At 44.5% G+C, this 25,544-nt stretch overlaps 1 protein-coding gene and 1 long non-coding RNA gene across 3 annotated transcripts in view; one reads left to right on the forward strand and one right to left on the reverse strand.

Annotated features, from left to right (window-relative positions):
• Positions 1-3,158, reverse strand: part of DHRS3 (dehydrogenase/reductase 3) — a 41,470-nt gene extending 38,312 nt beyond the window's left edge. Inside the window, exons 1-2 of one of the 2 annotated variants that reach the window (XM_034753046.1) lie at positions 2,858-3,157; positions 2,169-2,318 (exon numbers count right to left, since the gene is read on the reverse strand). In XM_034753046.1, the coding sequence (XP_034608937.1) occupies positions 2,169-2,318 (150 nt within the window). In that variant the 5' untranslated portion in view covers positions 2,858-3,157. Of the gene's footprint in view, positions 1-2,168 lie in introns of both variants that reach the window. The other variant, XM_034753045.1, reaches the window with a different exon arrangement.
• LOC117867784 lies at positions 1,536-25,128 on the forward strand. The gene is made up of 3 exons (XR_004643501.1): positions 1,536-1,955; positions 17,000-17,062; positions 24,950-25,128. It is a non-coding gene; the product is annotated as an uncharacterized LOC117867784 (long non-coding RNA).
• The last annotated feature ends 416 nt before the right edge of the window (positions 25,129-25,544 follow it).

Here is a 25,544-nt window from a genome sequence, read left to right on the forward strand (position 1 = left end):
GAGTTAATGGGATAACGGAGCAGGGGAAGGATAGCTCAGTGGTTTGAGCATTGGCCTGCTAAACCCAGGGTTGTGAGTTCAATCCTTAAGGGGGCCATTTAGGGATCTGGGGTAAAAATCTGTCTGGGGATTGGTCCTACTTTGAGCAGGGAGTTGGACTAGATGACCTCCTGAGGTCCCTACCAACCCTGATATTCTATGAAATGGTGACATTTGCCCAAGGTTCTCAGTGAAGACAGTTCCTGAGACAGATGATAGCCAGAAAAGAAGACATGGAGAGCAAAGCCAGAACATATTCTCTCTGGCCACGTACCACCACATAAATGATAACATGGGCATATTTTCATAGAAAGTACTAAACTCTCAAATACTTTATCACCTTCTAGTCAGGTTTACCCCTCTCTCAGAGACATTTTATGATTCTCTATATGACTTAATATACAAATGAACTGTATTGTGAAACAAATGACAATTGTTTTGGTTTCAGCTCTACACCCTCAGTGAAAACAGCTCCCTTTCCCTCCACCCATGTCAATTAATGTATTGGGGCTTATTACCATTGTTCTGTCTCCAACAGTTACAGAAATGGTGATACTTTCATAGCGCAGCCAGGCTTAGCCACCAGTCTGACAAAATAAATAAGTCAGGAATCATGGTATTTTAATAGATGATGAAAGTACACTGTCAGCAGATTGTCTAGGTCCAAAGTTCAATGACTTGTATGTTCAGCCTCCAAGGAATTGTAAATCTCAATGCAGGGTTTTAAACTCAAACCCATACAAAACTCAAAGCTGAACACAAGGCACACCTCAAGCCACACACCCCTCACAGCTAGATGCAGGTAAATCTCAATGCCACACACAAGGCTAATCTGTAGACAGGTGAATCTTGGCAAACGCACACATACACCCTGCAAGTTGCATACAGGATTTACTTTGAATAGATATTTACTCCATCTCCATGCACTATGTGATGGTCTCCTAGGAGCTGACTGTGGGGGATTCCTGCCAGCCCCTTCATAGCAGCTAAAGTATAAATCTATCTAAGCCATGTTGTGGTGTTTGCTTTCCGGAGTCCCACCTTTGGACTCACCAGGGCCAGTGAAAAACTGAAGTTCCTATGTGATTGCTCTGGGTAACTCAGTGACTCATCCCCAGCTCTTTTCAAGGGGAGAAACGCATTCAGCCTCACATCCCGGCATAGGTGCTGGAACTGGGGTGCTGCCGCCCCCCCCCCTGGCTTGAAGTGGATTCCATCATATACAGGGTTTACACTTTGGTTCAGTGGCTCTCAGCACCCCCACTACACAAACTGTTCCAGAGCCCCTACATGGCAACTTAGATTCTTACCCTCTTCCTCCCCCCCCCTTAACTCCCCCCACTTCCAATGATTCTGGGGAGCAAACAGCACAAGGGTGGGGGGTGTTTAAAGACTGATTTTCAGTGGAAAGCCACCAGGGTGAACTGAACCTGGCCGCTTAGGGCTGCCCCTCCCCCTCTCCCCAAAAGCCGAGCTCTGCCCCCTTTCCAGGCGCTTAGGAATCGGACCAGGATCCCGTCTAAACGCTGTAAGAGGAGAGGATCAGCAGCATTGATTCCCTGCCTCTCAGGTAGGGTGACCAGACAGCAAGTGTGAAAAATCGGGAAGGGTGTGGGGGGTGTAATAGGCACCTATATAAAACAAAGCCCCCAATAGCAGGACTGTCTCTATAAAATCGGGACGTCTGGTCACCCTACTCTCAGGCAGCGGGTGCCCCCGTGCCCAACCCCGAACCGAGCCCCACGCCCACCCCTTCCGAGTGCGCTCCGCGCCCCAGCGGAGACACAACCGTGTAAACAGAAAACGCCACTCCAGTTCCTCCCCGGCGCAAAACCCGGACCCGGGTCCAGACAGACCCCTCTGCAGCAGGGGCAGATGCGCGAGGGGGGCCAGGCTCTGAGGACACAGACGCCAAGGTAGCAGGGCTGGGATGGCGGAGGGGGGGGGGTGCAAAGCAGCCGCCCTCTTCCCCCCTTCTCCCTGCTGAACCCGGGGCAGGGTGGGTGGGTTTGGGGGTCTGTTTCTCCCAGTCAACCCGCAGGGAGACCTGGTAGCAGCAGCAGGTGGCGGCCGAGGGCGGGGGGCTGCCCCCCCCCACTCATTCCCCCCCACTACCCCCCAGTCCTCACCTTTCTGGCTCCTCGCTTAGCAAACTCCCTGGCCAGGTGGCGACCGATGCCTCTGCCCCCGCCGGTGATCAGCACGTTCTCCCCGGACAAGTCCCGGAGCCTGGCCGGCAGCAGAATGCACACGGCAGCTTTGACCACCAAATAGACCATCTGCACGGGGAAAAGCAGCAAAGCGCCCAGCCATTTCCAAACCATCCTCTTGATCCAGGCGGGGCAGGAAGACCCCACACCCCCAAAACTGTTTCAGCCCTTCACAAAACCAAAGCAAGAGAGTATGAAGGGCAACACGCCCTCTTCCTTCCCCCACCAATAGGGGGAACAGTCTTCAAGCCCCTTCCAAAACCTGGGGAGAGAAAACCTTGGCCGGGAAAGATCCTTCTCCCCCCCTCCCACCAGAAAAAAAAAACAACCGTGGGGGGTAGGAGTAAAATGGTGCAGAAGATAGTTGCTTCCCCTCTCTCGCTGCTCAGCTCCCTTTGGGATTGTCACATGCAGGTAAAATGTTTTTCTACTGGAGGAGGACAAAGAGTTTGTTTAAGTTAAAAAAAGAGAGAGAGATGGGGGGGGGGGGGGGTGGAAGAAAAAATAAACCCCACCAACCCCTACAGTTTAAAAGTGCAAAATTAAAATCCAGTTTCCAAATGGCAGGGTTTTATTTTTAAAAAAATAATAAAAAAAAATAAAGCAACCTAGGTCTCCACATTTCAGCCTGCAGTGCCTTCCAGACAGCCCATGTCTATTCTTAGACTCAGGAAATTGCTTAAGGCTTGCCAGGACTTTCTCTTTAAGAAAGGGTCTATTCAGTGTAAGGTGGTTGTCGGTTTCTTAAATATATATATATGTATAAGTATCTACAGGCACTTCTCTTCTGAGCCTGGTGCAAAAGGCAGAGCTGATTAATTCTCTCCCCCCCTTCTCCTGTTTCTTTCACTTGATCACAGCCCGGGTTCTTATTCATTTCTCCCCATTGCGCTCTCTGCCTATCACAGCTGCAGCGCCGGGGAGGTTTTATACCCCATTGAGCCTGATTGACAGTTAAAGTGTTGGGGAGATTTTACTACTGTTTCTGAGTGGCTGGCTTTGCTCTCCCCTCCCCCCAGAGCTATCTCTGAGCCACTGCACATAAACTCACACACACACTGAAACAGACACTCTCTGGGTTGCAAGCCTGCAAGCCAAGACTTGCTGCATGCCACGTTGGGCTTGTGGCTGTAATTGAAGAGCATTGTAACAGAGAGAGCCAGCTAACCTCCTCCTCCACGTTAATAAATTTCAGATAACATGCAGTGATCTTACTTGAGCCCAACAAAAGCAAGAGAAATTGGGGTTAAGGGTCAATTCAAGGGACTCATCTGGTCCTAAGAGTTTCAGCTTAATGTGGGGTAGAAAAACAGAAGATCCCCTGGCAAGGCTAGGAAGTTGGTAATGGGATAGATGCTTTCACCCCTTGGTTCCTGGGTCTGGATCCAGGCAGCACAGGCTGGTTAAGGACTGAAATCTGTTACCATTTGATGGTGGCTGTATGGAATTAATTTGGAAGATTTAATCCAGTTCCTAGTGGACCAAGTTCACAACACAGGAGTCAATGAGAACTGGTTTTAGAGTAGCAGCTGTGTTAGTCTGTAGCAGCAAAAAGAAGGAGGAGTACTTGTGGCATCTAAGAGACTAACATTTATTTGAGCATAAGCTTTTGTGGGCTAAAACAGAGCCAGGGAGACTGCTTCCCTCAAAGGGAGTCACTTTTGGTCACTTCATTTGCCTAAGGGGGAGTGGAGCTCCTTTGAAACTCTGCCCATTCATTTTCCCTTCACTTGTCCCAGGCTTTAGCCCAGGTACAGGGCAAGGTTACAACACATTTAGGTCACATCAATACGATAAAGCCATGTTGTAATTGGGTGAAGGGGCAAATGTGTTGTAATCAGGTCTCTTGACTTGGTTGTTTTGCATTGGTCAAGCAAGTGTTTGGTTGTTTTATATTCAGTTTCATGGTGTAAACGCTCTTGAGGAGGGTCTGTTTGCACATTCGCTAAGTATACACAGCTAATAATTGTGGTTACAGTTAGGAATGCTCATCTCATTCATAAACAACGAGGAGTCCGGCGGCACCTTAAAGACTAACAGATTTATTGCGGCATAAGCTTTTGTGGGTAAAAAAACCTCTTAGTGGGTTTTTTTTATGCCCAAATAAATCTGTTAATGTTTAAGGTGCCACCGGACTCCTCGTTGTTTTTGTGGATACAGACTGACACAGCTACTCCTCTGATACTTGCCATCTCATTCATGTGGAGCTAAAAACAAAGGACGCCGTCCCCCGCCCTGCTATTTTTATCAATGGTGTCTTTGATTCAACAACCTTGGAAAAAGCTGCTTTTTAAAACGACATTTTTATGATTGCATATTTTGTGTAAACCAGTGATGAAAAAGGTAAAAGTAAAGGCTTTACCAAATTAAGTCCACAAACGAATTCATATGGAGTTCATCTTTCTTTATCTGTTATACTGGGAAGCCATCTAGTGGTCAAAAAGAAAATGGAAATGACTGGTCTGGAGCAGTGAATTTTGAACTGTTTTCAGATTGACATTTATTAAGGGAACAAACACTGTCGATTTGAATTACTTTTAAAATGGGCTGGTCTGAAAAAAAATCTGTACTTAAGTACTTAGGTTAGATTTTTCAAAAGCACTGAAATGATCTGAGCCTAAAAATCACTGGGGTTTATTTAGCCTCATCATCTTGGGCAGGTCTACACAGCATATTGGCGTAAGCCACCCAGCCAGGGTCGATGCCCTCAGGGAGGAGATGGGTTTCAAAGCCCAAGCTCCAGCTATAACTTCAAAGCAGGGGCTACACAGCTATTTTTAGAGACTAGCGCTAGCCTTGCTAGGCCCGGGTCTGTCAATCTGGACTGGGAAGCTTGTTCCCGTCGGCTATGTAGACATACCCTCTTGCGCTTTTGACAATGTTCCCTTCACATAAAAGTGGACTTATGCCACTGGGAACTTGGTGCTCACATAAGACCACCCGTATTTAAGTGCTTAAATGTGGATTTAATATCTAATTTGAGGCACCCACATTTGAAAATGTTGGCTATGTGACTTGCTCAAGATCATAAAGCCTGGACTGTGAGGGCCAGAACCCAGTGGTCCTGAATCTCAGCCCCATCTTGGTCCATTAAACCACAAGGGCCCTCAGAAAGTATGTAGAATTTAAAGAGAAACCTTCATCACAATCCTAATCCTTAAATGCCAGATTACCTCACATGAAGCAGGCCATCTGACTGCCATCATACGGCACAATACCCTCAGGAGAGGTTATTTGGGAGAGATGAAAATCTAAACTTTCTAACTGCGGGAAAGGACACTCTAGATTTTAAAAATGAGATGGCTGCCCTAACCTAAGAGCGTATGAAACGAGTCGCAGTTCAGAGAGCTTCTTTTGCCACTTGGCAGCATTTAGCACCTCCGTGTTATTACAGTGATATTTTTAGAAAGTGAGCGGTTGGAGGCCACCTGGTATTGCAATTTTCGTCTCCATCCGACAATTCTGGAGGGGAAAAAGAAATTACACAGAGGGCCTAGTGTCTGGTTTGAACAAGGAGGACTCAGTCTCTGGGCTGGTAACAAAAGTAGCCACCTCCTGGTGCGGAAGTAAGGGGCAGTGGTAAAAACGAAGGGAGAATAAATGACAGTTTATTCAAGGGAGGAGGAGTTTTTATGTAATTTATTATATTTATATACAATTCGCTCTGTATATTGATCTAGATACAGAGGTGTGTGTTTAAAAAAGTTTTTAAAAAAAAGATGAAAACATTTGCTGACATTACTCATGCATTTGAGTCAAAGGGCTAAATTCAGCTGTGCTTTACAGCACATGCCCTGGATGTCAATGGAACTTCTCTAGTGGATACCTCACATATGTGTCTACGGTTTGAGTATGCTAGGGAACACTGGAAGAATAGTCAAGTATTATTTTATTATTTGCTTTTTTACTCTGTTAAAATTAAGCCCAACATTTAGATTTGGAGTAAAATCAACCAACCAACCAAACACTAACTCCCAAAAGCCAGCAAACGGTTTTAGATATTTAAACAGAAGTGTTTTCGTAATTTCTTTTTCAAGGTCAATGAAAATATGGATTATGTTTAGTATGGGTTTAAGCTTCCCCGGCCGCATTTGCAACACAAACGGCTTTGTGCAAGGGCAGAAAGTGAGGCAGGCAGATTGATAATAAAAATGAAGTGACTAGTCTGTTTTCTCCAGAATGAATGTCGTGCAAAAAGTAAAACAATAAAGAAGTGAGGCGAGGCTATTAGATGGTAAAATTCTTTCCACTTTAAAAATCTAGAGTGTTATAGAAAATTTTAAATATATTCTTATCCTGACAGCATCTTTTAAAATACCATTCTACACCGAAAGACGATGAAAAGTGGTAGTCTGGAATTTCAGGTTATTGTCAGTGAATGCACAACACATTTTACGAGAGACTTTTTTTTTTAATCCCCTTGCAGAAATCAAACTGGGTTCAAACGGTCAAGCTGAGCTGTTTCTTTCTGGACCATCATCATCAGCAATAAACATTCTGCAGGCTAAATTATCCCCCCTCAGTTATACCAGTTCATCCAAATTGCTTTCAGCAAGTGTACACAGGTATAAATGATTGGAACACAGTACACAATTCTGTGGTCGATACTTAGGGCTTGTCTTTACATCTGAGTTAACATGAGTTAGGGGCAAAACACTAGTTATAACTGGAGTCCTGTCCACACACAAAAACCCTTAAGTGGGGTAATGCTTTCAACTCACTGTCAGGGGGCATAGGCAACTCAAATTAGCACAGCTGATCAGCTGCTAATATAACTCTGCCGCATTATTTTGCAGCATGACTGCTCTCACTCAAGTTAGTCTGGCTCTAGAGGACTTAATAGGAGTGTAGATAACATAAATTAACTGCAGTCAACTTGTGGAACTCCTTGCCTGAGGAGGTTGTGAAGGCTAGGACTATAACAGGGTTTAAAAGAAAGCTGGATAAATTCATGGAGGTTAAGTCCATTAATGGCTATTAGCCAGGATGGGTAAGGAATGGTGTCCCTAGCCTCTGTTTGTCAGAGGATGGAGATGGATGGCAGGAGAGAGATCACTTGATCATTGCCTGTTAGGTCCACTCCCTCTGGCGCACCCGGCATTGGTCACTGTCGGTAGACAGGATACTGGGCTGGATGGACCTTTGGTCTGACCCAGTACGGCCATTCTTATGTTATGTTCAGTGAAAACATTAACAGAATCCAGCTCCTTCACAGTTGTGTAGGCTTTTAGAAATAAAAAGCAGTTAAAACTTGTTGGTCACTAGAGTAGATGTGTCTCTGAATACAAGCCACTCGAGTAACAAGGTGCCATTTTTCATAGTACAACTGCACTTTAAACAGGCTCAGGAAGTATGTTCAACATGCGCACTAAGTCCTGATCCTGTAGTGACATAGATGTGGGTGGAACCTGCACCTGTATATAGCCCTTTTGTTTTCAATGGGCCCCAAGACAGGCATAGTGGTCTGCCTTTGCACACATAGTCGCAAAATGTCACAAACTTTCTCAAAGAAAAGGAGGGGGAAACGGAGAAGCGTGATCAGAAGAGGGCGAGCTTTTCTGCCTTTTCAGTTTGCTACTTTTGAGAGCTTTGCTTTAGAAGCGTTCTTTAAAAACAACTATACATTGTCAAATAATATGCTGTCAGCAGAGCTGAAAAAACCCTTTGGACACAGACCAGAGCTGTTACAAAATGGAAAATTTTTATGACAAGTAGCACTAGCTTTTTACATCATGCAGGGTGCCCTACTATGGGCACTCCAGGTCACTGATTAAAATTAAACCTCTTTAGAAAAAGGAAAGCTCTTGCCAAGTTGAGCTGTTTTCTGTTCCGTGAAGTACTGCTGTCACAACTGGATAAATCAAGAACTGATTAAAATGACCTTTCTGTGTTTCTTAATTTTGTTTCCCCTTGAGTTCACATTTTCCCTTTGAAACATGTGTCAGTGGCACTATGATCTCACAGTGTCCTTCTGTGTAACTATCAAGGGCCTGATTCCATTTTCACGTAACTCAATGGCAAAACTCCTATTGACTTCAGTTAGGAACAAGATTGGGCCTTTAATTCTCTAGCTTTAGCACAGGGGTGGCCAACCTGAGCCTGAAAAGGAGCCAGAATTTACCAATGTACATTGCCAAAGAGCCACAATAATACATCAGCAGCCCCCCATCAGCTCCGCCCCTCCCACTCCCTGGCAGCCTTGCCAGTCAGTGCCTCTCCCTCCCTCCCCGCACCTCCCGATCAGCTGTTTCGTGGCATGCAGGAGGCTCTGGGAAGGGGGAGAGGGGAGGATCAAGGGCACGGCAGGCTCAGGGGAGGGTGCTGGAAGGGGTGGAGTGGGGGCAGGGCCTGTGGCCAAGCCAGGGGTTGAGCAGTGAGCACCCCCCGGCACATTGGAAAGTTGGCGCCTGTAGCTCCAGCCCCGGAGTTAGTGCCTATACAAGGAGCCGCATGTGGCTCCGGACCCACATGTTGGCCACCCCTGCTCTAGCAGAAGCTAGTCTAATGTCCAGCCTTGTGCAAATTTCTGTGTTTGGGATTGGGAGACACATAGGACCTGCTCAAAGTCTCACAGTGAGTGGTATAGACAAAAGTGGAACGCAGGAGTTATTGCCTGGCTCTAAGTACCAGACAACACCCCTTCTTCAAATTCAAAGTCTATATAACAGAGTAACACATTCATCTGGAATACCAGGCACGGTGTTTTCAGACTAATAAAGTTATCTTTACAGCTTCTATTACTCAGGACAGGACCTTCCATTTCATTCAGTCATCGATTAATTTTATCCTACTTTAAATATTATCAAAGCCGGAGAAACCAAATTATTCATACTAAAAATAACTCCCAACCTTTATTTTGTTCAGTTGAAAGAGGATTGTTATTGGTCAGTCATTGTCTATTGAAAATTACAATTTAATTAAGAAGGGGCCAAAATTCTGAATGAGAAAAAAGAAAAAGAAAGGTCCCATCATAATATAAGACAAATACACTAAAGTTGTCTTAGCCACACATTTGTAATGACACGAGGGGCCTGCCTTTCAATGTGGCCTCACCTCAGCCTCCATCGGCGAAGGCGTAACTTTGCGCATGAAAATATCTGTGTAGACGCTGTGACAGTCTGTACCCCTATGTTCACCCCTTGTGAGGTATCATTTGAAACTCATAATTTGCTGATCATTATTGTGTTAGTAAAAGATGTGTGGCAATGTTGTATGTAAAGTTGTAAGATTCTACTGTAGGCTGCTACTAAGACATATTCTAAATCTGGAGATCAGTCATAAACTGGTTCTCCAGAGACAAAAGGCTAGCCAGTGCCTCAGCTAGGTGACAACAAGATGAAATGGGCCATAATATGGTTAAATGGCCATTCTTTGGCAGGAAAGAGAGTGTAGGTGAAAAATCTACTTTCGGCTTGGGGTTCCCATCCACACAGACTTCCTGTCTCCTGAATAGTAGCTGGAGATGACCTACAAAAAGAGAAGGAACTATAAGAAAAGAGAAGAGATTTCCTAAATCATCTCTCCCTTCATCTCCACTCATGGCCTCAAGTTAATAAACTTGTTTTACTGTTTTATCTAAACCAGCGTGTTTGGATTGAAGTGTTTGGGGAAACTCCATTTGAGATAACAGGATCTGGGCATATCATTTTCTATTAATTAAATGTTGGTCTTTATATGAGTGTGTGTTGTCCAGGAGAGGGCTGGGCAGTACAAGGCGTACATTTCTGGGAGAAAGTCTGGGATTGGGAGTTTGCTGGTGTTGCTTTGCAGTGTAACACATGAGTGGCTGCCCACAGCACTCAAACTGTATATCTGGGAGTAACTTACATGCAGGAGGCTGTGAAAGAACAGACCAGGAGTGGTTGCTCTCACAGCAAAGCCATGCAAAAGGCACCCCAGGTTGGAGAATTGAGGGGACACAGCTGTTCATCAGTCCAGATTATACCTTGGGTAACATCACAGATGCATTTTGTGTACTATTAATTGCATGGGGATGATAGGTTTTGCACAGTAAGGGCTGGATCCAAAGCGTATTGAAGTCACTGGAAAGACTCCCATTGACTTTACTGAGCCTCTAAAGTTCTTTCACCCGTGTGTATGATTCGAACGATTGACGATCACCCTGTCATGTAGTAGAAAAAGCATGTTGAATGCATATAAATGGAAACCACGTTTTGAAAAATGGATTCGATAAGCAAACTACCACGTGGCATACAGGTTGCAGCCATTTGGAGAATATCATCATCTTTTATTTCATCCAAAATGATGGGAATAGAATTCTCACCTACAGCTCTTCTTGGAGAGTTCCCGTTGCTGTGATAACCCTGACAAATCTGTGTCTGTTTACAGACAGCAAAAGCAAGAACAAGGTTCAATGTGCAAAGACCTTAATACATGCAATTAGCAAACCTCTCATGCCTAGGACTGATTAGTAAGAGCCTATACGAAATCAACAACGCTAAGCAAACCTGTGTCAGTGTGCTGTGTCACAGTGCTATCCCTCTTTTCTGTTAGCTTCCTCCGTGATAGTGAGCGGGCAGGCAAAGCAGAGGACAGTGAGTTCACATTCAAGTGCACAGGAACCAAACAAAGCTGGCAGCCACATTCTGGTCTCTTTTACAGTGGTGTAACTCTGAATGATATTGATTTTAATGGACTTACTCCAGATTTGCACCAGTAAAACGAAGATTGGAATCTAGTCCTGTATTTGATTGAATGCCTAATTCCTGACACCATCCCTTTAAGAAACACCAGGCAGTATTAGGGCAGGAGGTGGAAGCCAATACTTTCTTCTTTTGGAAAGGCCATCAACATTTCAGAAAGCAATAGTTTGCTTTGTTCTGTGACCCTGAAAATAAATCCTATTAAACACCGTAATATGGATTTGACAAATGGAACATACATAGGCTAATTCCTTTAATGATCATTTGGCACCAGAAGTTTGCAGACTAATATAAGAAAAAGAAAAAAAAGCAAGACAAAAATCCCTTTCCTAAGCCCTTTCTAACAATGTGCTTCTTTCAGAGGGTTCATAACATGCAAGTGTTCTTGGTTTGCTTGTGATTCGGGGCTAGCAGTGAACTAGTTTTCCCTCCTCTCCACACACCTCCCCATCCAAAGATCCTATAAAGCAGTGGTTTTCAACCTTTTTTTTTGGGACCCAGTTGAAGAAAATTGTTGATGCCCGCGACTCAACGGAGCTGGGGATGAGGGGTTTGGGGTGTGGGAGGGGCCCAGGGCTGGGGCAGAGGGTTGGGGTGAGGGCTGCGTGGTGGGGCCAGGAATGAGGGGTTCAGGGTGGGGGGGGTTCTGGGCTGGGGCAGGGGGTTGGGGTGTAGGAGGGGATCATGACTCTGGGCTGGGGATGAGAGGTTTGGGGTGCAGGAGGGGCTCCAGGTTTGGGGGGACTCAGGGCTGGGGCAGAGGATTGAGGCACAGGGTTGGGGCGTGGCCTTACCTCCGGCAGCTCCCAGTCAGTGGCGCAGCTGGGGTGCAGAGGCAGGCTTAGTGCCTGTCCTGGCATTGCAGACCGCACTGCACCTGACGTGGCCAGCAGCAGGTCTGGCTCCTAGGCGGAGGCGCACAAGTGGCTCTCGGTCGCAGGCACCGCCCACCTTCCCTCTCCAGCTCCCATTGGCCGGTTTTAAATTAAATTAAAACAGAGCAGTGGATCTGATCCCAGAAGAGAGACCCACCAAATTTGAACCCTCTGATCATGGGAATATGATCAGTGGGAGGCCTGCCCGTTACGGTCAATCAAAAAGAATAGCTTGGAGCTAAGGAACCAATTAGTAGACAGAGGAAAAAATCCTTGGGAAATAGGAGTTAGGGGGAGAGTTGGTAGGAACCCAGAATTTGTTCTTCAGAAAATTCCAACCATTTGAATACAATTTTGTTGCAAACTGGAATGAAAACTAGAAATTTTGAAATTTCCCAAGGAAAGGAAGTTCTGGAAGAAAAAAAGGAAAAGGAAAAAAAAGAAAAGGAATTCTGAAAAAACAAAAACAAAAAAACCAACCCCTGATTTTGGAAAAACTGAATTTGTTTGGTTTTATTTGTTTTGTTTTTAAATAGATCTGCCAGTTGCCCCAACTCCTGGGGACTCTTCGTGCTGCCTGGGAAATCCTCCTCCATGGAGTGGGAAGCCTAGAAGCCCTGAGAGCCCCAGGTTCTAGGGCATCCAGGCTCTTGGCTCCATGGCAGGAAGTCTGGAAGCCCTGGGGACCTCAACCCCAGGATGTTCACATGGTTGGGCTGCCCCAGAGCTATGAACTCTGGACTCCCCACCTCAGGGCATGTCTGGGTAACATTTTGGTTTTGATGAATCATCATTTTCAGCAAAAATCTGTTTTGTTAGAAAATTCTGGACCAGTTCTAGTTAGGAGTTGGGGGCTGTTAGGAAAGGGGAACTTCTGAAACTTTTCAGAACAAGACACTTCACATTTTTACGCTTAGTAGAATAGAGTAGATTTGCTCTTAAAACTTGCTGACGTGCAGCCATTCTGTCTTTATCACACTGAACAGCTACAGCATTGATTATTTTCATGCTAGAAGACATGAAGGTGGACTTTGCAGCTGCATGCAACGTGGGGCAAACTCGCTGGTCAGCCAGAAACTAGATTAGCTGTAGCTAGTAGCTGATTTACAGCAGGCGCTGCCCTTCTGAAATTAACCTCGGTGCTGTTTATTTACACTAATATGCATAATTTGGGCTATCGCAGTTCCCGCTAAATAAACAGGCATAAGTGCCAATTTGTCAGGGGAGAGAAAGATCAGTAATGGCAACAGAATGCCCCGCAGCGCCAAACTTTCCCATGTGATTGACCAGCAAGCAGAGCTGAACAAACAGCATCACTTGCGCAAGTTGAAAGAGGCTCTTTCATAATTCCTTGCTGGGTGATATATTTTAGCAGCACGCAGCCTAAAGCAATGAACTGATCCCAGGCATTTCCAAGGAAAATCTTAGGCTTACATTTTTAAGGGTTGTTGGCATGTTTCTTTCTTTCTGTCTGACCATTTACCTAGTGTCTCTGAAACCACAAGGGGATTCTTGTCTTACTAGTGCCCAATTAAATGGCAATTATCAAGGAAGCAGTCAGAATGACAGAATGGATGATGGGCCACAATCTGCTTGAAATTATACCAGTGTAAATGTAAAGTAACAATTGAATTAATCTGAATTTGATTACTAGAGTTTCGATACTACTTACTATGCCAGAGAGCAATTTAAATGGGTCAAGTGTGCCAAAAAGTATAGGTGCCAATATTACAACATGTTCCAGACGGGTGCAGGGGGCTGCCTGCTTGGAACAAATCCCCTATCATAATTAGTATAGAAATAATAAGAGAGTCAAATTCTGCTCTTGGATTTACTTGATAGAACTCCCAGACAGAGTGGTAGAACCTGACATAGTGTACTAATAAGTCTAAAACCACGTACATGTCTATGAAAGAAAGGAAAAGTGTGATTTTTACCTTATTATTCAACATATTATTTTTCTTTGTTTGAGAAACTTGCTGTTTCAGGGGCCTGTGAAGGAACGCAGTGTACGTGCCGAGTACAGAAAAGTGAAGGCCCAATTCTGCAACTATTTGGCAAAAGAATGCTAATATTCATATAGTGCATTTATCTGAGGACAAACTGAAAACAGTTCACAGAAAAGTGACCATATCCTCAATACCACTTCACATGTGGGAAAACTGTAGAGGTTAATATCTACAATTTCAGAAGTATCCACCAATTTTTGGGTGCCAAACCTTATACTTGGGCTTGATTTCTAGGGGTGCTGAATTCCCAAAATTCAATTGAAGTCACTAGGAGCTACAGGCGCTCAGTACCTTGGAATATCAGGCTCTTGGTATCTTAAGCTAGGCACTGAAAAAAAATGATGAAACCCAAATTCAAGGGTCTTGTTGTACAGCTTCTACAATGGTACAGCTACAGAGCTGTTGCTATAGTCTAAATGCTTTCAACATCGATAGAAGAGAAAGGGGTGCTTCTGCCAATGTAGGTAGTCCACCTCTCAGAAGCTGTAGCTAGGATGACAGAAGAATTCTTCTAGTTGTGTCTATACCTGGGATTAGGTCAACCTAACTGTGGGGCTCAAGACGTGAAATTGTTCACAGCTCTGAGCGATGTAGGAAAGTCAACCTAAGTTTTAGGTGCAGACCAGGCTTGAGTTGTTGATGTGGACCTTAAGTGACTTGCCAACACCTACACAGTAAGTCAGTGGCAAAGTCTGGAATATAACCCACTACTCCCATTCCTCCATGAACCATTGGATCATCACACCACTCAGTGGCACTGGTCTCATCAAAGTTAATATCACATGAGGAAGGTTCACTAGTTTGGGGAACGTGTCTGCCTATCAGTTTATCAATTCCATTTTTTGATTTGGGAATGCCTGTTGTATGTTCAACATCTGTTTTGAATGGGATCTTTAGAAGGCCTTTGAGCATTCATTCTGTAACTGGAACTTCACACCTAGGACAGAAGCTTTGTCTGGGAACCTGGCACAGAACAATCAAGGCCCATCAACATGGAATGATTTTTTCCCCAGTGGAACAATGGTCTTAACAGTATTTTAAAAAGAAAACAAAAAACAAACGACTTTTCAAGCTATTAAAGCTGAGGCCCCAGAAATATGTTTTGTTAAGAAACACACCTAAAGGAGGAAATAATAAATACAAAGGTACCTGGTTCTACATTCCTTACCTTTCTCCAGGAACATCAAATAAGAGAGGAGTAGCAATCATTACTGCCAAACATATACCTTTCCAATTAAAGGATAAATATATAGATAATGAAGGCAAAGATCTACTTGTTAGAAGTACAGTTGGTGGTAAAATGCTAAAGTTAGTAAGTATTTATGCCTCTAATCAAGGTCAGATGCATTTTTCAGAACAGTCTTTCAAATCTTAGAGGTTCTGGTGGAGTTATTATTGGAGATTATTATAATTGTATTTAAAACCCCATGTTACATAGGTCAGACAGCAGTATAATAAAGGATAGAAAAATCAGGCACAGAACTAATCTCACTAATGAATAAACATGATTTGATTGACTCCGGGAGGTGTCTGAATCTAAAGGAAAGAGTCTACTTTTTTTCAATGCCACACAGAATATATATAAGAACTGATATAATGCTTATCTCTTGCTTAACACAGCAACATCAGCACAGCAAGGCTACATCTGGTCAGATCTTGTACCAGTTTGGGAAGATACACTTAAAATGAGGTGGAGATTAAACACGCCACTTCTATGTGAAGAGAAAAGAATTCAAGATATTAGAGAAGAAATTAAGCAATAGTTTAAAGAAAACAATGCTGACTAGATTAAAACGAGGTGGGGGGGGATTCCTATGTTAGTAGAAATGCAAACATTACTTAGTAGGGTTGAAAAACTTAAAATCAGAAAAAAAATCACAGAAAATATATAAAAAATAGAGGCCAGAAGCAAGTTAGATTTGTTACAAACTGAAAAAGCTGACCAGGCAATCAGAGACACAAGACAAGTCCATTATGAAAAGGGTAACGAAAGTGACAAATTACTAACTAATAGACTGAAAAATAATACAAAAGAAAGTACAATTATTCCTCCAGCCTGGAAAGCCCCAAAGGACATGACAAGGGGTTCAAAAAGGTAGACAGGAGGCTTTTGCATACCACTGTAAGAGACCTTACTCCCTAGAGTCAGTTGACCATAAATTGATAAAGGAATATTTAGCTAAAAGCTAACATATTCAGACTAGAACACCCAAAGCTAGAAGCCCAGGAGGAAGATATTAAGGAGAGCCCTAGAAGTTATTAAGTCCCTTAAAAATGGTAAATCCACTGGCCCTGATGGACTTCCTCCAGAATTCTATGAATTTTTTAGGGCACAGCTAACATAACAATTAACAAAGCTCTTCAATGAAATAACAGAAAGATCTCAGACACTTGGAGAGAAGAACAAGTTGTAGTTATCCCAAAATCTGGTCAAGGACTCGTCCAACAGTGTATTTTACAGGTTCATCTCCTTATTACATCAAGATGCAAAAATTTATGCTTCCATCCTAGCAAATAGATTGTTAATATATCTAGGTACTTTTGTCAAAGACCAGATGGAGTTTGTATTAAATAGGCAGCTATCATTTAGCGTCCACAGAGTTTGAGACCTGATCTTCACAGGCTTTACCAGTGAGCTCAATCTAGTTTTATGAACAGATGCAGAAAAAGCTTTTGACAGAGGAAAATGGCAGTTCTTAAAGTTACATTTGGTTTAGGCCCTAAATTTCACCGTTGGATTTCCGTTTTGTACTCCAGTCCATATGCTATTATTAGAGTAAATGGATCTCGATCAGAAAAATTCACCCTTTTCAGAGATCCACACAAAGGATGCCTTTTATCACCTCTTCTTTTTGCCATGGTAATGGAGTCATTCGCCCAATCAACCAGATATAACCTAATATAAAGGGAATTACATCAGGAAACAGGGAACACATGCAGAATCCGTGCAGTCTGAGGGCAATATGAAAGGAATCAGTGGTCTCAGGCCAGCTTTTGGGGGGGGGGGGGGGGGGGAAGGCCTGAAGGCTCCCTCGTGGCAACATTTGGAATTTTTTTTTTGGTCAGCTACAGAAACAGCAAAATGGGCAGAGAATGAGGATACTTCTCTAAACTTATCCTCGTAAAAAATATTGTTATAGAAACACAACAAGGTAGCCATTCCAGCCAACAGCCTGCCAAAGTAATGAACTCTCTCTTAGCAGAAATGATGAACCTTGGTGCAAGTCACCAGGAAACCAAGACTCGAAGAAGTTCTTTTATGAAAGGTAAAACAAAATCTTACCAAACCCAATTCCCCCCATAAAATCAATAAGACCAACCCCCAAGGCAATCAAATCCCCTGTCAATCAAATCAGATTTCCCCAGATTAGTCAGCTGAATTCCCCTTCTCAAGATTTCTTTCCATGTCTCTCTTCACAACAGCTGCTCAGTTCTCCTTACCCCAGTGTTGGGCCAGGCTGCTCTTCACAACTGCTACTGGATGGTTGGCTTCCTGACAGCTGTGTGTTCCCCACTGTTGCTGTCATGGCCCCCCTCCTCAATCTCTGTTCTAAGGGCACAGCTACGTCACTGCCAGGCCCTCACATGAGGACAGTTTCTGGGACACGCACAACATTCTGGGTGTGCTTCACTGGTGCTGGAGGTGCCACCAGCTTCCAAGATATAGGGAGACAGCCGGGCAAAAATAAATTCCAAATGGTGTGTGTCAGTGTAAAGAGGCAGCCCTCTCTTTTAATAAGAATTCTGTGGCTACAACCAGTGCATAACTGGGACCAGAGCGTCTCTGGGATATTTTCCAGCGTCTTTGTGGCTGTGTGAGCCTGTCCCAGAGTCTAAGAAACTGGAATTGTGTGGACAAACTGCCCCTGGGAAGAAGGAGCTGCAGCTAATGGGAAGTGGCACAGGAGAGAAACAGGAGAAGCTGCGAGGGTTTAGCATTGCATGGAAAGATCCAAACCCCAACATTGTGCAAACATCTCCAGGCCAGATTCTCTCTCTGTAATGAGACAATTACATCCTACTTCCTAAGCCTCTCGGATTTCCCAATATGCACATACTTTTTCTGGCATGTTTCACTTCGCCAAACCAGGCATACTTGTCTTCTATAGCCATGTTGCTTATTTGTAATTGCATGTACTAATTGTAATCAGCTCCCAAACCTTTAGTAATGCTGGTCTGATGTTAATTGTATTCTCTTGACTGGCCGGAGGTATTCACCGAGTAAATACCACGTCTGGCATCCTCTTCTCCCCTTGTGGCAAAACTCCTTCACCCCAACTTGAATGGCTGCTCCACACTACGTGCAGCCTGACAGGTTTCAGGGTCATGGGGTTTTAGACATTCTCAGTCAGGAAAATTGGGCCCATCATTTGGAGTGTATAAACAGCATTATATCCGAAGTTAGATGGAAGTTCTTAAGTTATCAAGAAACATAAAACTCCTGCAGAGGGACAGCTTATTTTCAAGAGAATCTTAAAAAGAAAAACAAATGTGTTTCCAGGGCAGGCAAGTGCCGTGAGGGGAAGTGGTCCATAGAATGGTCCTACATACATATAATTTTGAAGCAGTGAGTATATCCTCAGCCATGTCACCATTGCCTCTGCCCATGCTATCATGGCTACACTGCTATTTATACACCTCTACCCCAATATAACGCGACCCGATATAACACAAATTCGAATATAACGCGGTAAAGCAGTGCTCCAGAGGGGGAGGGAGGACTGCGCGCTCCGGTGGATCAAAGCGAGTTCGATATAATGCGGTTTCACCTATAACGTGGTAAGATTTTTTGGCTCCCGAAGACCGCGTTATATCGGGGTAGAGGTGTACTTGCATTGTCTCTCAGCGAGCTGCCACACGTATGTGAGCAGGGGAATCATACACCTAGCTCGTAGTATTAGTCTTACAGTGAAATGTCAGATTCTCTCTCTCCTGCCCTGGATTGCCCATCAGTCACTAGCAGCCCCTGTAATCCAATTCATTTACTCTCTTTCTCGCAGGTATTCCTAAAATACCTTTCACCATGGTTCTGGCGTGCTGGACGGTAATCTAAGGTAGTACTTCAGTACTGCTAACTCCAGCCATTCAAAATCATGAGTCTGGCCCCAAAAATCCAGAGATTTGGCTTAAAAACCATAAGTTAAAAAAATGACGTGTTTTATTTGCAGTCTGAGCTATCAGGGTGCTCTTGGTTTGTGCTTTCAAGCTTTCCTTCATTGCCATGAGTCCTAGAAATTTACTTTTTTCATGCAAGCTGAGATACTCCCCCAGGGGCTGGCGCTTTAAGGAAAATGCCAGATATCACGAGACTCACGATAAAATCTTAAGAGCTGGTCACACTGATATTGAGTATTCCCGAACAGGCTAGGTTATCTCATTCTCCCGAGTCCTATTTTTAACATCCCCTTCTCTTGTTTCCTGGCTTATGGTGCTTTTGTCCTTTCTTCTATTTTTCCTCAACCCAACTTCATTACTATGGACTGGTCATAAGGACTAGGGAGTTAAGGGGAAAGAAATCACTACCGTATATACTCATTCATAAGCCGATTTTTTGTAGTAAAAAAGGGAAGCATCAGAGAAGGGGGTCGGCTTATGAACGGGTATAGAGAGGGAGCAAGGAGAGGCAGCGCATCCAGCAGACACAGAAGGGAAGAGGCGGGGCCAGAGTCTCTCCGCTTCTGGCCACGCTGCTCTCCCCACAGCCTCCAAAGCAGCTGCAGCTCCGGGGCTGGCTGGCTGCAGACGTGCCGCTAGGCCCGGCCCCCCCAGAACCCCTTCAGAACCAGCGGCTTATCCTGATGGCCTGGGAGCCAAAGTTTGCTGACCCCTGAATTATAGGGTCGGCTTATGAACATTTTTACTTATCCATCTTCGGAGGGGGTCAGCTTATAAATGAACCGGCTTATAATCGAGTATATACGGTACTAAGAAAAGGCCTTAGAGAAGAATTGACTCCACGACAATAGGATCCCCTCTGGTATCCCATAGCTAAGGTTCTGCTGCTCAGAAAGTTCTGGCTCCTGGGCCTGCCTTGTGGTGATGTTACTGTCCAGCATAGTTATCTTGTAGGGTCATACTTGGACAGAGAGTTTTTGAGATAGTCAGGATCTGTTGTGGTAAGGGTCTGGTGCATTATGATGAAAGGTTTCAATTCAATTCGGAAAGAAACATGTAGCCAGCAGAGTGTGTGGGGGGTGCTGATGTAACATTCCTGCAGGCTTCGGTTACTCAATGAGCATGCTACTGTGTTTTAAGCAATTTGCAGCTTGCTGGTGATGTTTATTTTTGTACCCAGACAGAGGAGGTGTAATTAGGCACAGTAGAATTCAATTTTTTTTTTAAATAATGTTGATGGAAAATATCAGCGTTTATTTTTAAACAATTTTTAAAATCTTTATCCATTTAAATTTTCGCAGTTGCAGGAAATCATGGGAGGGTCAGATAATTATTTAAGGACAGTAGAGTCCAAAAGTTAAAGCTTTATAACTGTTAAAATACGAATTGTCAACATCGCATATCAAAGTATACTAAGCAAATATCCTTACATCAAAGGGGGTGGACGGCGAAATCAGCATTCACTGACATTTACCGATAAACATCCTTCAAGGGCTAGTTGAGGTCTAACCTGAAGACAATGAATGCATAGAACAGAGTAGCCAAGTCCCTATCCGAGAGGAAGAGTAGTAGTTTCCTGGGCAGTAGAAGCTGGTAAAATGTGCTCTCCTTGGATGCAAGCTGCATGTTCAGGAGTAGTGAGGAAACCAGCACAACCTTGAGGCTACCATGATGAGTGGTATTTGCCTGGCCTCAGCTGAGGATGAAGTCAGTGTTTTGGCAAATTTCTCAGAATCTTCACCTTTTCGTGTTCTCTGTATGTATATATATCTTCTTACTATATGTTCCATTCTATGCATCTGATGAAGTGGGCTGTAGCCCACGAAAGCTTATGCTCAAAGAAATTTGTTAGTCTCTAAGGGTACGTCGACACTACCCGCCGGATCGGCGGGTAGCGATCGATCTATCGGGGATCGATTTATCGCGTGTAGTGTAGACACGATAAATCGATCTCCGATCGCTCTACTGCTGAACTCCAGCTCGGCGAGAGGTGGAAGCAAAGTCGACGGGGGAGCCGCGGCCGTCGATCCCGCGCCGCGAGGATGCGAAGTAAGTAATTTTAATTCGATCTAAGATACATCGACTTCAGCTATGCTATTTTCATAGCTGAAGTTGTGTATCTTAGATTGATCCCCTTCCCCCCCCGCCCTTTCCCCAGTGTAGACCAGGCCTCAGGTGCCACAAGTACTCCTGTTCCTCCCTTCCTAAGAGCATCAATTCTGTCTTCCCTGGATTAAGTCTGAGCCAATGGCTGTTTATCCATTTCATTATTTCCTGTAGGCTCCGAGACATCTTAGTAATGACAAAGGGCTGCTTTGGTGGAGAAGGAAGCCGGACAGAATGTGGTCAGAATACTGCTGCATTTTCCCGCGTTTCAGAGTAGCAGCCGTGTTAGTCTGTATCCGCAAAAAGAACAGGAGTACTTGTGGCACCTTAGAGACTAACAAATTTATTAGAGCATAAGCTTTCGTGGACTACAGCCCACTTTATCAGATGCATTTTCCCGCGGTTATCATGACTGTGTGGTCTGCTTGGTGGGAGCCAGCAGAGTTCTGTCTTCCTGGTGCTGCTGGCTTCTTTATGTAGGTCAGCAGCCTTTCATCACTGGCCATATCAAAGGCTATTGACTGCGTAAGGAGTGCTGTCATTAAGCACTAAAAGGCACGGAGATTTGGCCTCTCCCAAAGACCATAAACAGTTCATCCTTCTAATCCCGAAGCCTGTCTTTGAGCAATATTCTGGCCTGAAATCTGAGTGTAAAAGGGCCATATTTCCAAACACAGCTTTATCCCAGCTCGGTTGTGAGACTGACATGAACCATCTCATTTTAAAGCTATAAATTATAAAGCAGCCACAGTCATCTGTAGCAATCCTACACAGCTGTGAATAATCAACTCCCTTTCCCTAGCTATAGCGCTCTATGTGCAGCATAGAACAACGTAGGAAATTCTACTCAGCCTTTGTAAAATGGGGCAATTCGGGCTCACTCATTGTAAACAGTCAAAGGTTTTGGAGAAACTGGGTATCTGCACTGAGATTAGTATCTTGAGGCTCATGATGGGTGGAAAACCACCGCTGCCTGCTGCGTGGAACAATCCTTTTGTACCATAGCACACCAGTGCTGGCTGCCTCTGGAAAATCATTACATCTCAAAGTTCTGATCCTTAATTCCACTCAGACAGCACCATCAAAAACATTTATTTTCCAGAAGGCTATGAAAGTGTGTCACTACATTGTCAGAAAAAGTGGCCCAGTGGCTGTGTCTGCTGGGTAAGTGGGCCTTGTCCAGTTCCATTCCTGTTAAATACAGAGTGAAGGAACCGGTGACTGGGGTCTCTCCACTTCTTATGCTCTTGGGAGGGGGAGCTTGAGAAAGGCCTGCATGGCCTCCCGAGGATACATCTAGAGAAAAAAGAATTCTGAACTCCTGTGCAGGGGCACCAGCATACTATGAGTGGGGTCCACATGCAGAGGATCTTGAAGAAGAATGTGATAAGTTATCATTATTTGATCTATCCACTGGATTAAAAATTATGTTCAGTTATCAGAACTTATTATAATATAATAGATGACAGTTTTCTAACTTAAAAAGTGTTGCAGCCAACATGGGGGAATGCTACATTAGACCTCATCTTGATAGACAAAGAGGAAGTGATCACAGAACTAAAAATTAAGGGTAGCTTAGATACAAGGGATCATGACGTCATCACATTTATAACGTGCAAACAGAATAAGGTTCAAACCATGGGTGTCTTGGAGGGCTGGTATGGAGTGTATATAAGGGAGGTAAATGCTAAGCTGCTTCCTTTAAGGACACAGTGACTTGAACTTGAGCAACCAGAGAATCAGCAAGAACATTTAGCTTCCCTTGGTATTGACACCTCCTCATCAGTTATTGGGAGTGGACCACATCCACCCTGACTGAATTGGCCTTGTCATCACTGGTTCTCCACTTGCAAGGTATCTCCCTTCTCTTCATGTGTCAGTATATTTACGTTTGTATCTGTAATTTTCACTCCATGCATCTGAAGAAGTGGGGGTTTTACCCACGAAAGCTTATGCCCAAGTAAATCTGTTAGTCTTTAAGGTGCCACCGGACTCCTTGTTGTTTTTGTGGATACAGACTAACATGGCTACCCCTCTGATGCTTAGCTTCTGATGAGGGTGAAGCCACTGAAGCCACTCTACCCTTGTTTAATTCAGACATGGGGTTACTATTTGTCTCCAATGACCGGGGATGTCCCTGTGTTCAGCACCTGTCCCAGTTTTACAGAGTTTGTGTTTACTAGTTTTGTTTTGTTTTTTAACTCCCGCAGACTAGCTCCTTGCAGGAAAAATGGGTCAGCCAAGCCACTGAAATTGAGAACAGATCGGTTGAGCATATACACAATATTTTCCAGCAACTAAATTGCTAGTATTAGTGAGACAGAAGATGCATTTTATTATTTTTCTGTTCTTTCCTCCTCCCAATTGGTCTGTGTTTTGTTTTGCTTAAATGAGAAATAGGATTGGACTTTAGCAGCCCAAGATCCATCAATTAAAAGTGCCTTTTTCTGTTTCCCACACAAGGCATTTAATACCCTCTAATATACAGTCAAAGCAAGGGATTTTCATTTTACAAGCCTCCGCACAAAGAAAGAGGGCAGAAAGGAAGTTGTTACAAAGAAGTTTTCAGTGTAAAATTGAAATAAAAGGAAAAAAGTTATACACATATTAAAACATTTCTATGTGGAACAGGGCGAGCTCCATTCCTGCCTTCTACCACCACAGGGACGGCTCTGACTCCACTGGTTGTGTATCCACATTGTACCATTTATTTATGCTCCCTCCACCAATACCTTTACAGTCCTATGCAGCAATGCTGTTTACATGCATAGAGTATGTGTATACAGTGTCTCCTCTGCTTTCGGCCCCTCCCCAGGTCCTGAGGTCTCCCTTCTGTGAGACTGGGCTCAGCTAACCTTGTTCCTCTCCTCTCTAACTTCCTTCCGGTTCCCTTCTTACCCCTTTTGAGCTGGGGGGCTAATTGGTTCTTTAGCCAATTAGGTGGCTCCCTCACCAGATTGGATAATTAACTTCCATTGTTGTTTGCAGCATCAGGGTAGCCAGTGGGACCCAAGATGTTAGAAAGCTTTCCTCTTTCACCAACAGAAGTTGGTCCAATAAAAGATATTATCTCATCTGCCTTGTCTCTCTAGAGCAGTGTTTCCCAAACTTGGGCCGCCGCTTGTGTAGGGAAAGCCCCTGGAGGGCCGGGCTGGTTTGTTTACCTGCCATGTCCGCAGGTCCGGCCCATTGCGGCTCCCACTGGCCGCGGTTCGCTGCTCTGGGCCAATGGGAGCTGCTGGAAGCGGCGTGGGCCACGGGACTTACTGGCTGCCTCTTCCAGCAGCTCCCATTGGCCTGCAGAAGCGAACCGCGGCCAGTGGGAGCTGCGATCGGCCGGACCTGCGGACGCGGCAGGTAAACAAACCAGCCCGGCCCGCCAGGGGCTTTCCTACATGAGCGGCAGCCCAAGTTTGGGAAACACTGCTCTAGATCATTTACTTCAATTACCCCAATCAGCGTTTTCCAGGAGAACTAACTGGTGTCTGACACTCCCTCCAATCTGTCCTGCTATGATCAAAGCAAGCCAGGATTACTACACAAATCCTGAACAATTAACTCTTTAGTGCTATAACAGTAAAAGCAAAGGTGCTAGTACATTTTAACATATTCCAGCCTGATACACCCCTTCAACACCACATAATCAAACGATCTTGTTCCTGTCACCCCTGTCCTTTCTCTTTCTTTGTTTATGACCCAACCTGTTTCATGTTGAATTTATCCCACGCACCATCTATGGCAAGGCCCCGATCTTTACATTTTGTAAGAGCACCGAGCCAATTTTTGAGTGCGTGGAAAATTACTAACAATAAGCATGCTGCTATTTATCCCATTTCCCCTAAATATAGCAGAGCCTGGAGCAAGACATGAACTCTACGCAGCTTCTGAAAATTTGAGAGACACTAATTTCTGGTCTCGCTCACTGTAAACAGGCAAAGGTTTTGAAGGCCCTGGGTAGCTGCAGTGAGATTAGCATCATGATGGATGGAGTACCACCACTGAAGGACCCAAAGCTCTTCATAAGACACCTGCAGTTTGATGAGGTGCCAATGACGGATGATTTGCCAGCCCAGATTGCAATTGGCTGGCCAAAGAAGAGGGCTTTGGGATGTATGGCCACTGGGAGGCTTTCGGGGACAGACACCTGTTCTCGCGGGATGGGCTTCACCTGAGTAGGGAAGGAAATAGACTTCTGGGAGGGAGGCTGGCTCATCTTATCAAAAGAGCTTTAAACTAGGAAGTTTGGGGAGATGGTTGGGAGATGCACAGTTAATCTCCACGCCAGTTTCCAGTATTGAAAAGCTGAGTGTAATAAGAGGAGACATAGCCGGGGAGATGAGATTGGACATAGGAAGGACAGGGGGGACGGACACAAAGAGGCCCGCAACATACAGTGCTACTAATGGGAGACAGGCTAAACAACATACATTAGGGTGTTTGTACACCAATGCAAGAAGCCTAGGTAATAAAATGGAGGAATTGGAGCTCTTGGTCCGAGAATTGAAACCGGATATCGTAGGAATAACT

This window comes from Trachemys scripta, chromosome 19 (genome assembly GCF_013100865.1).
Source record: "Trachemys scripta elegans isolate TJP31775 chromosome 19, CAS_Tse_1.0, whole genome shotgun sequence".
In the NCBI taxonomy this organism is placed as follows: Eukaryota; Metazoa; Chordata; order Testudines; family Emydidae; genus Trachemys; species Trachemys scripta.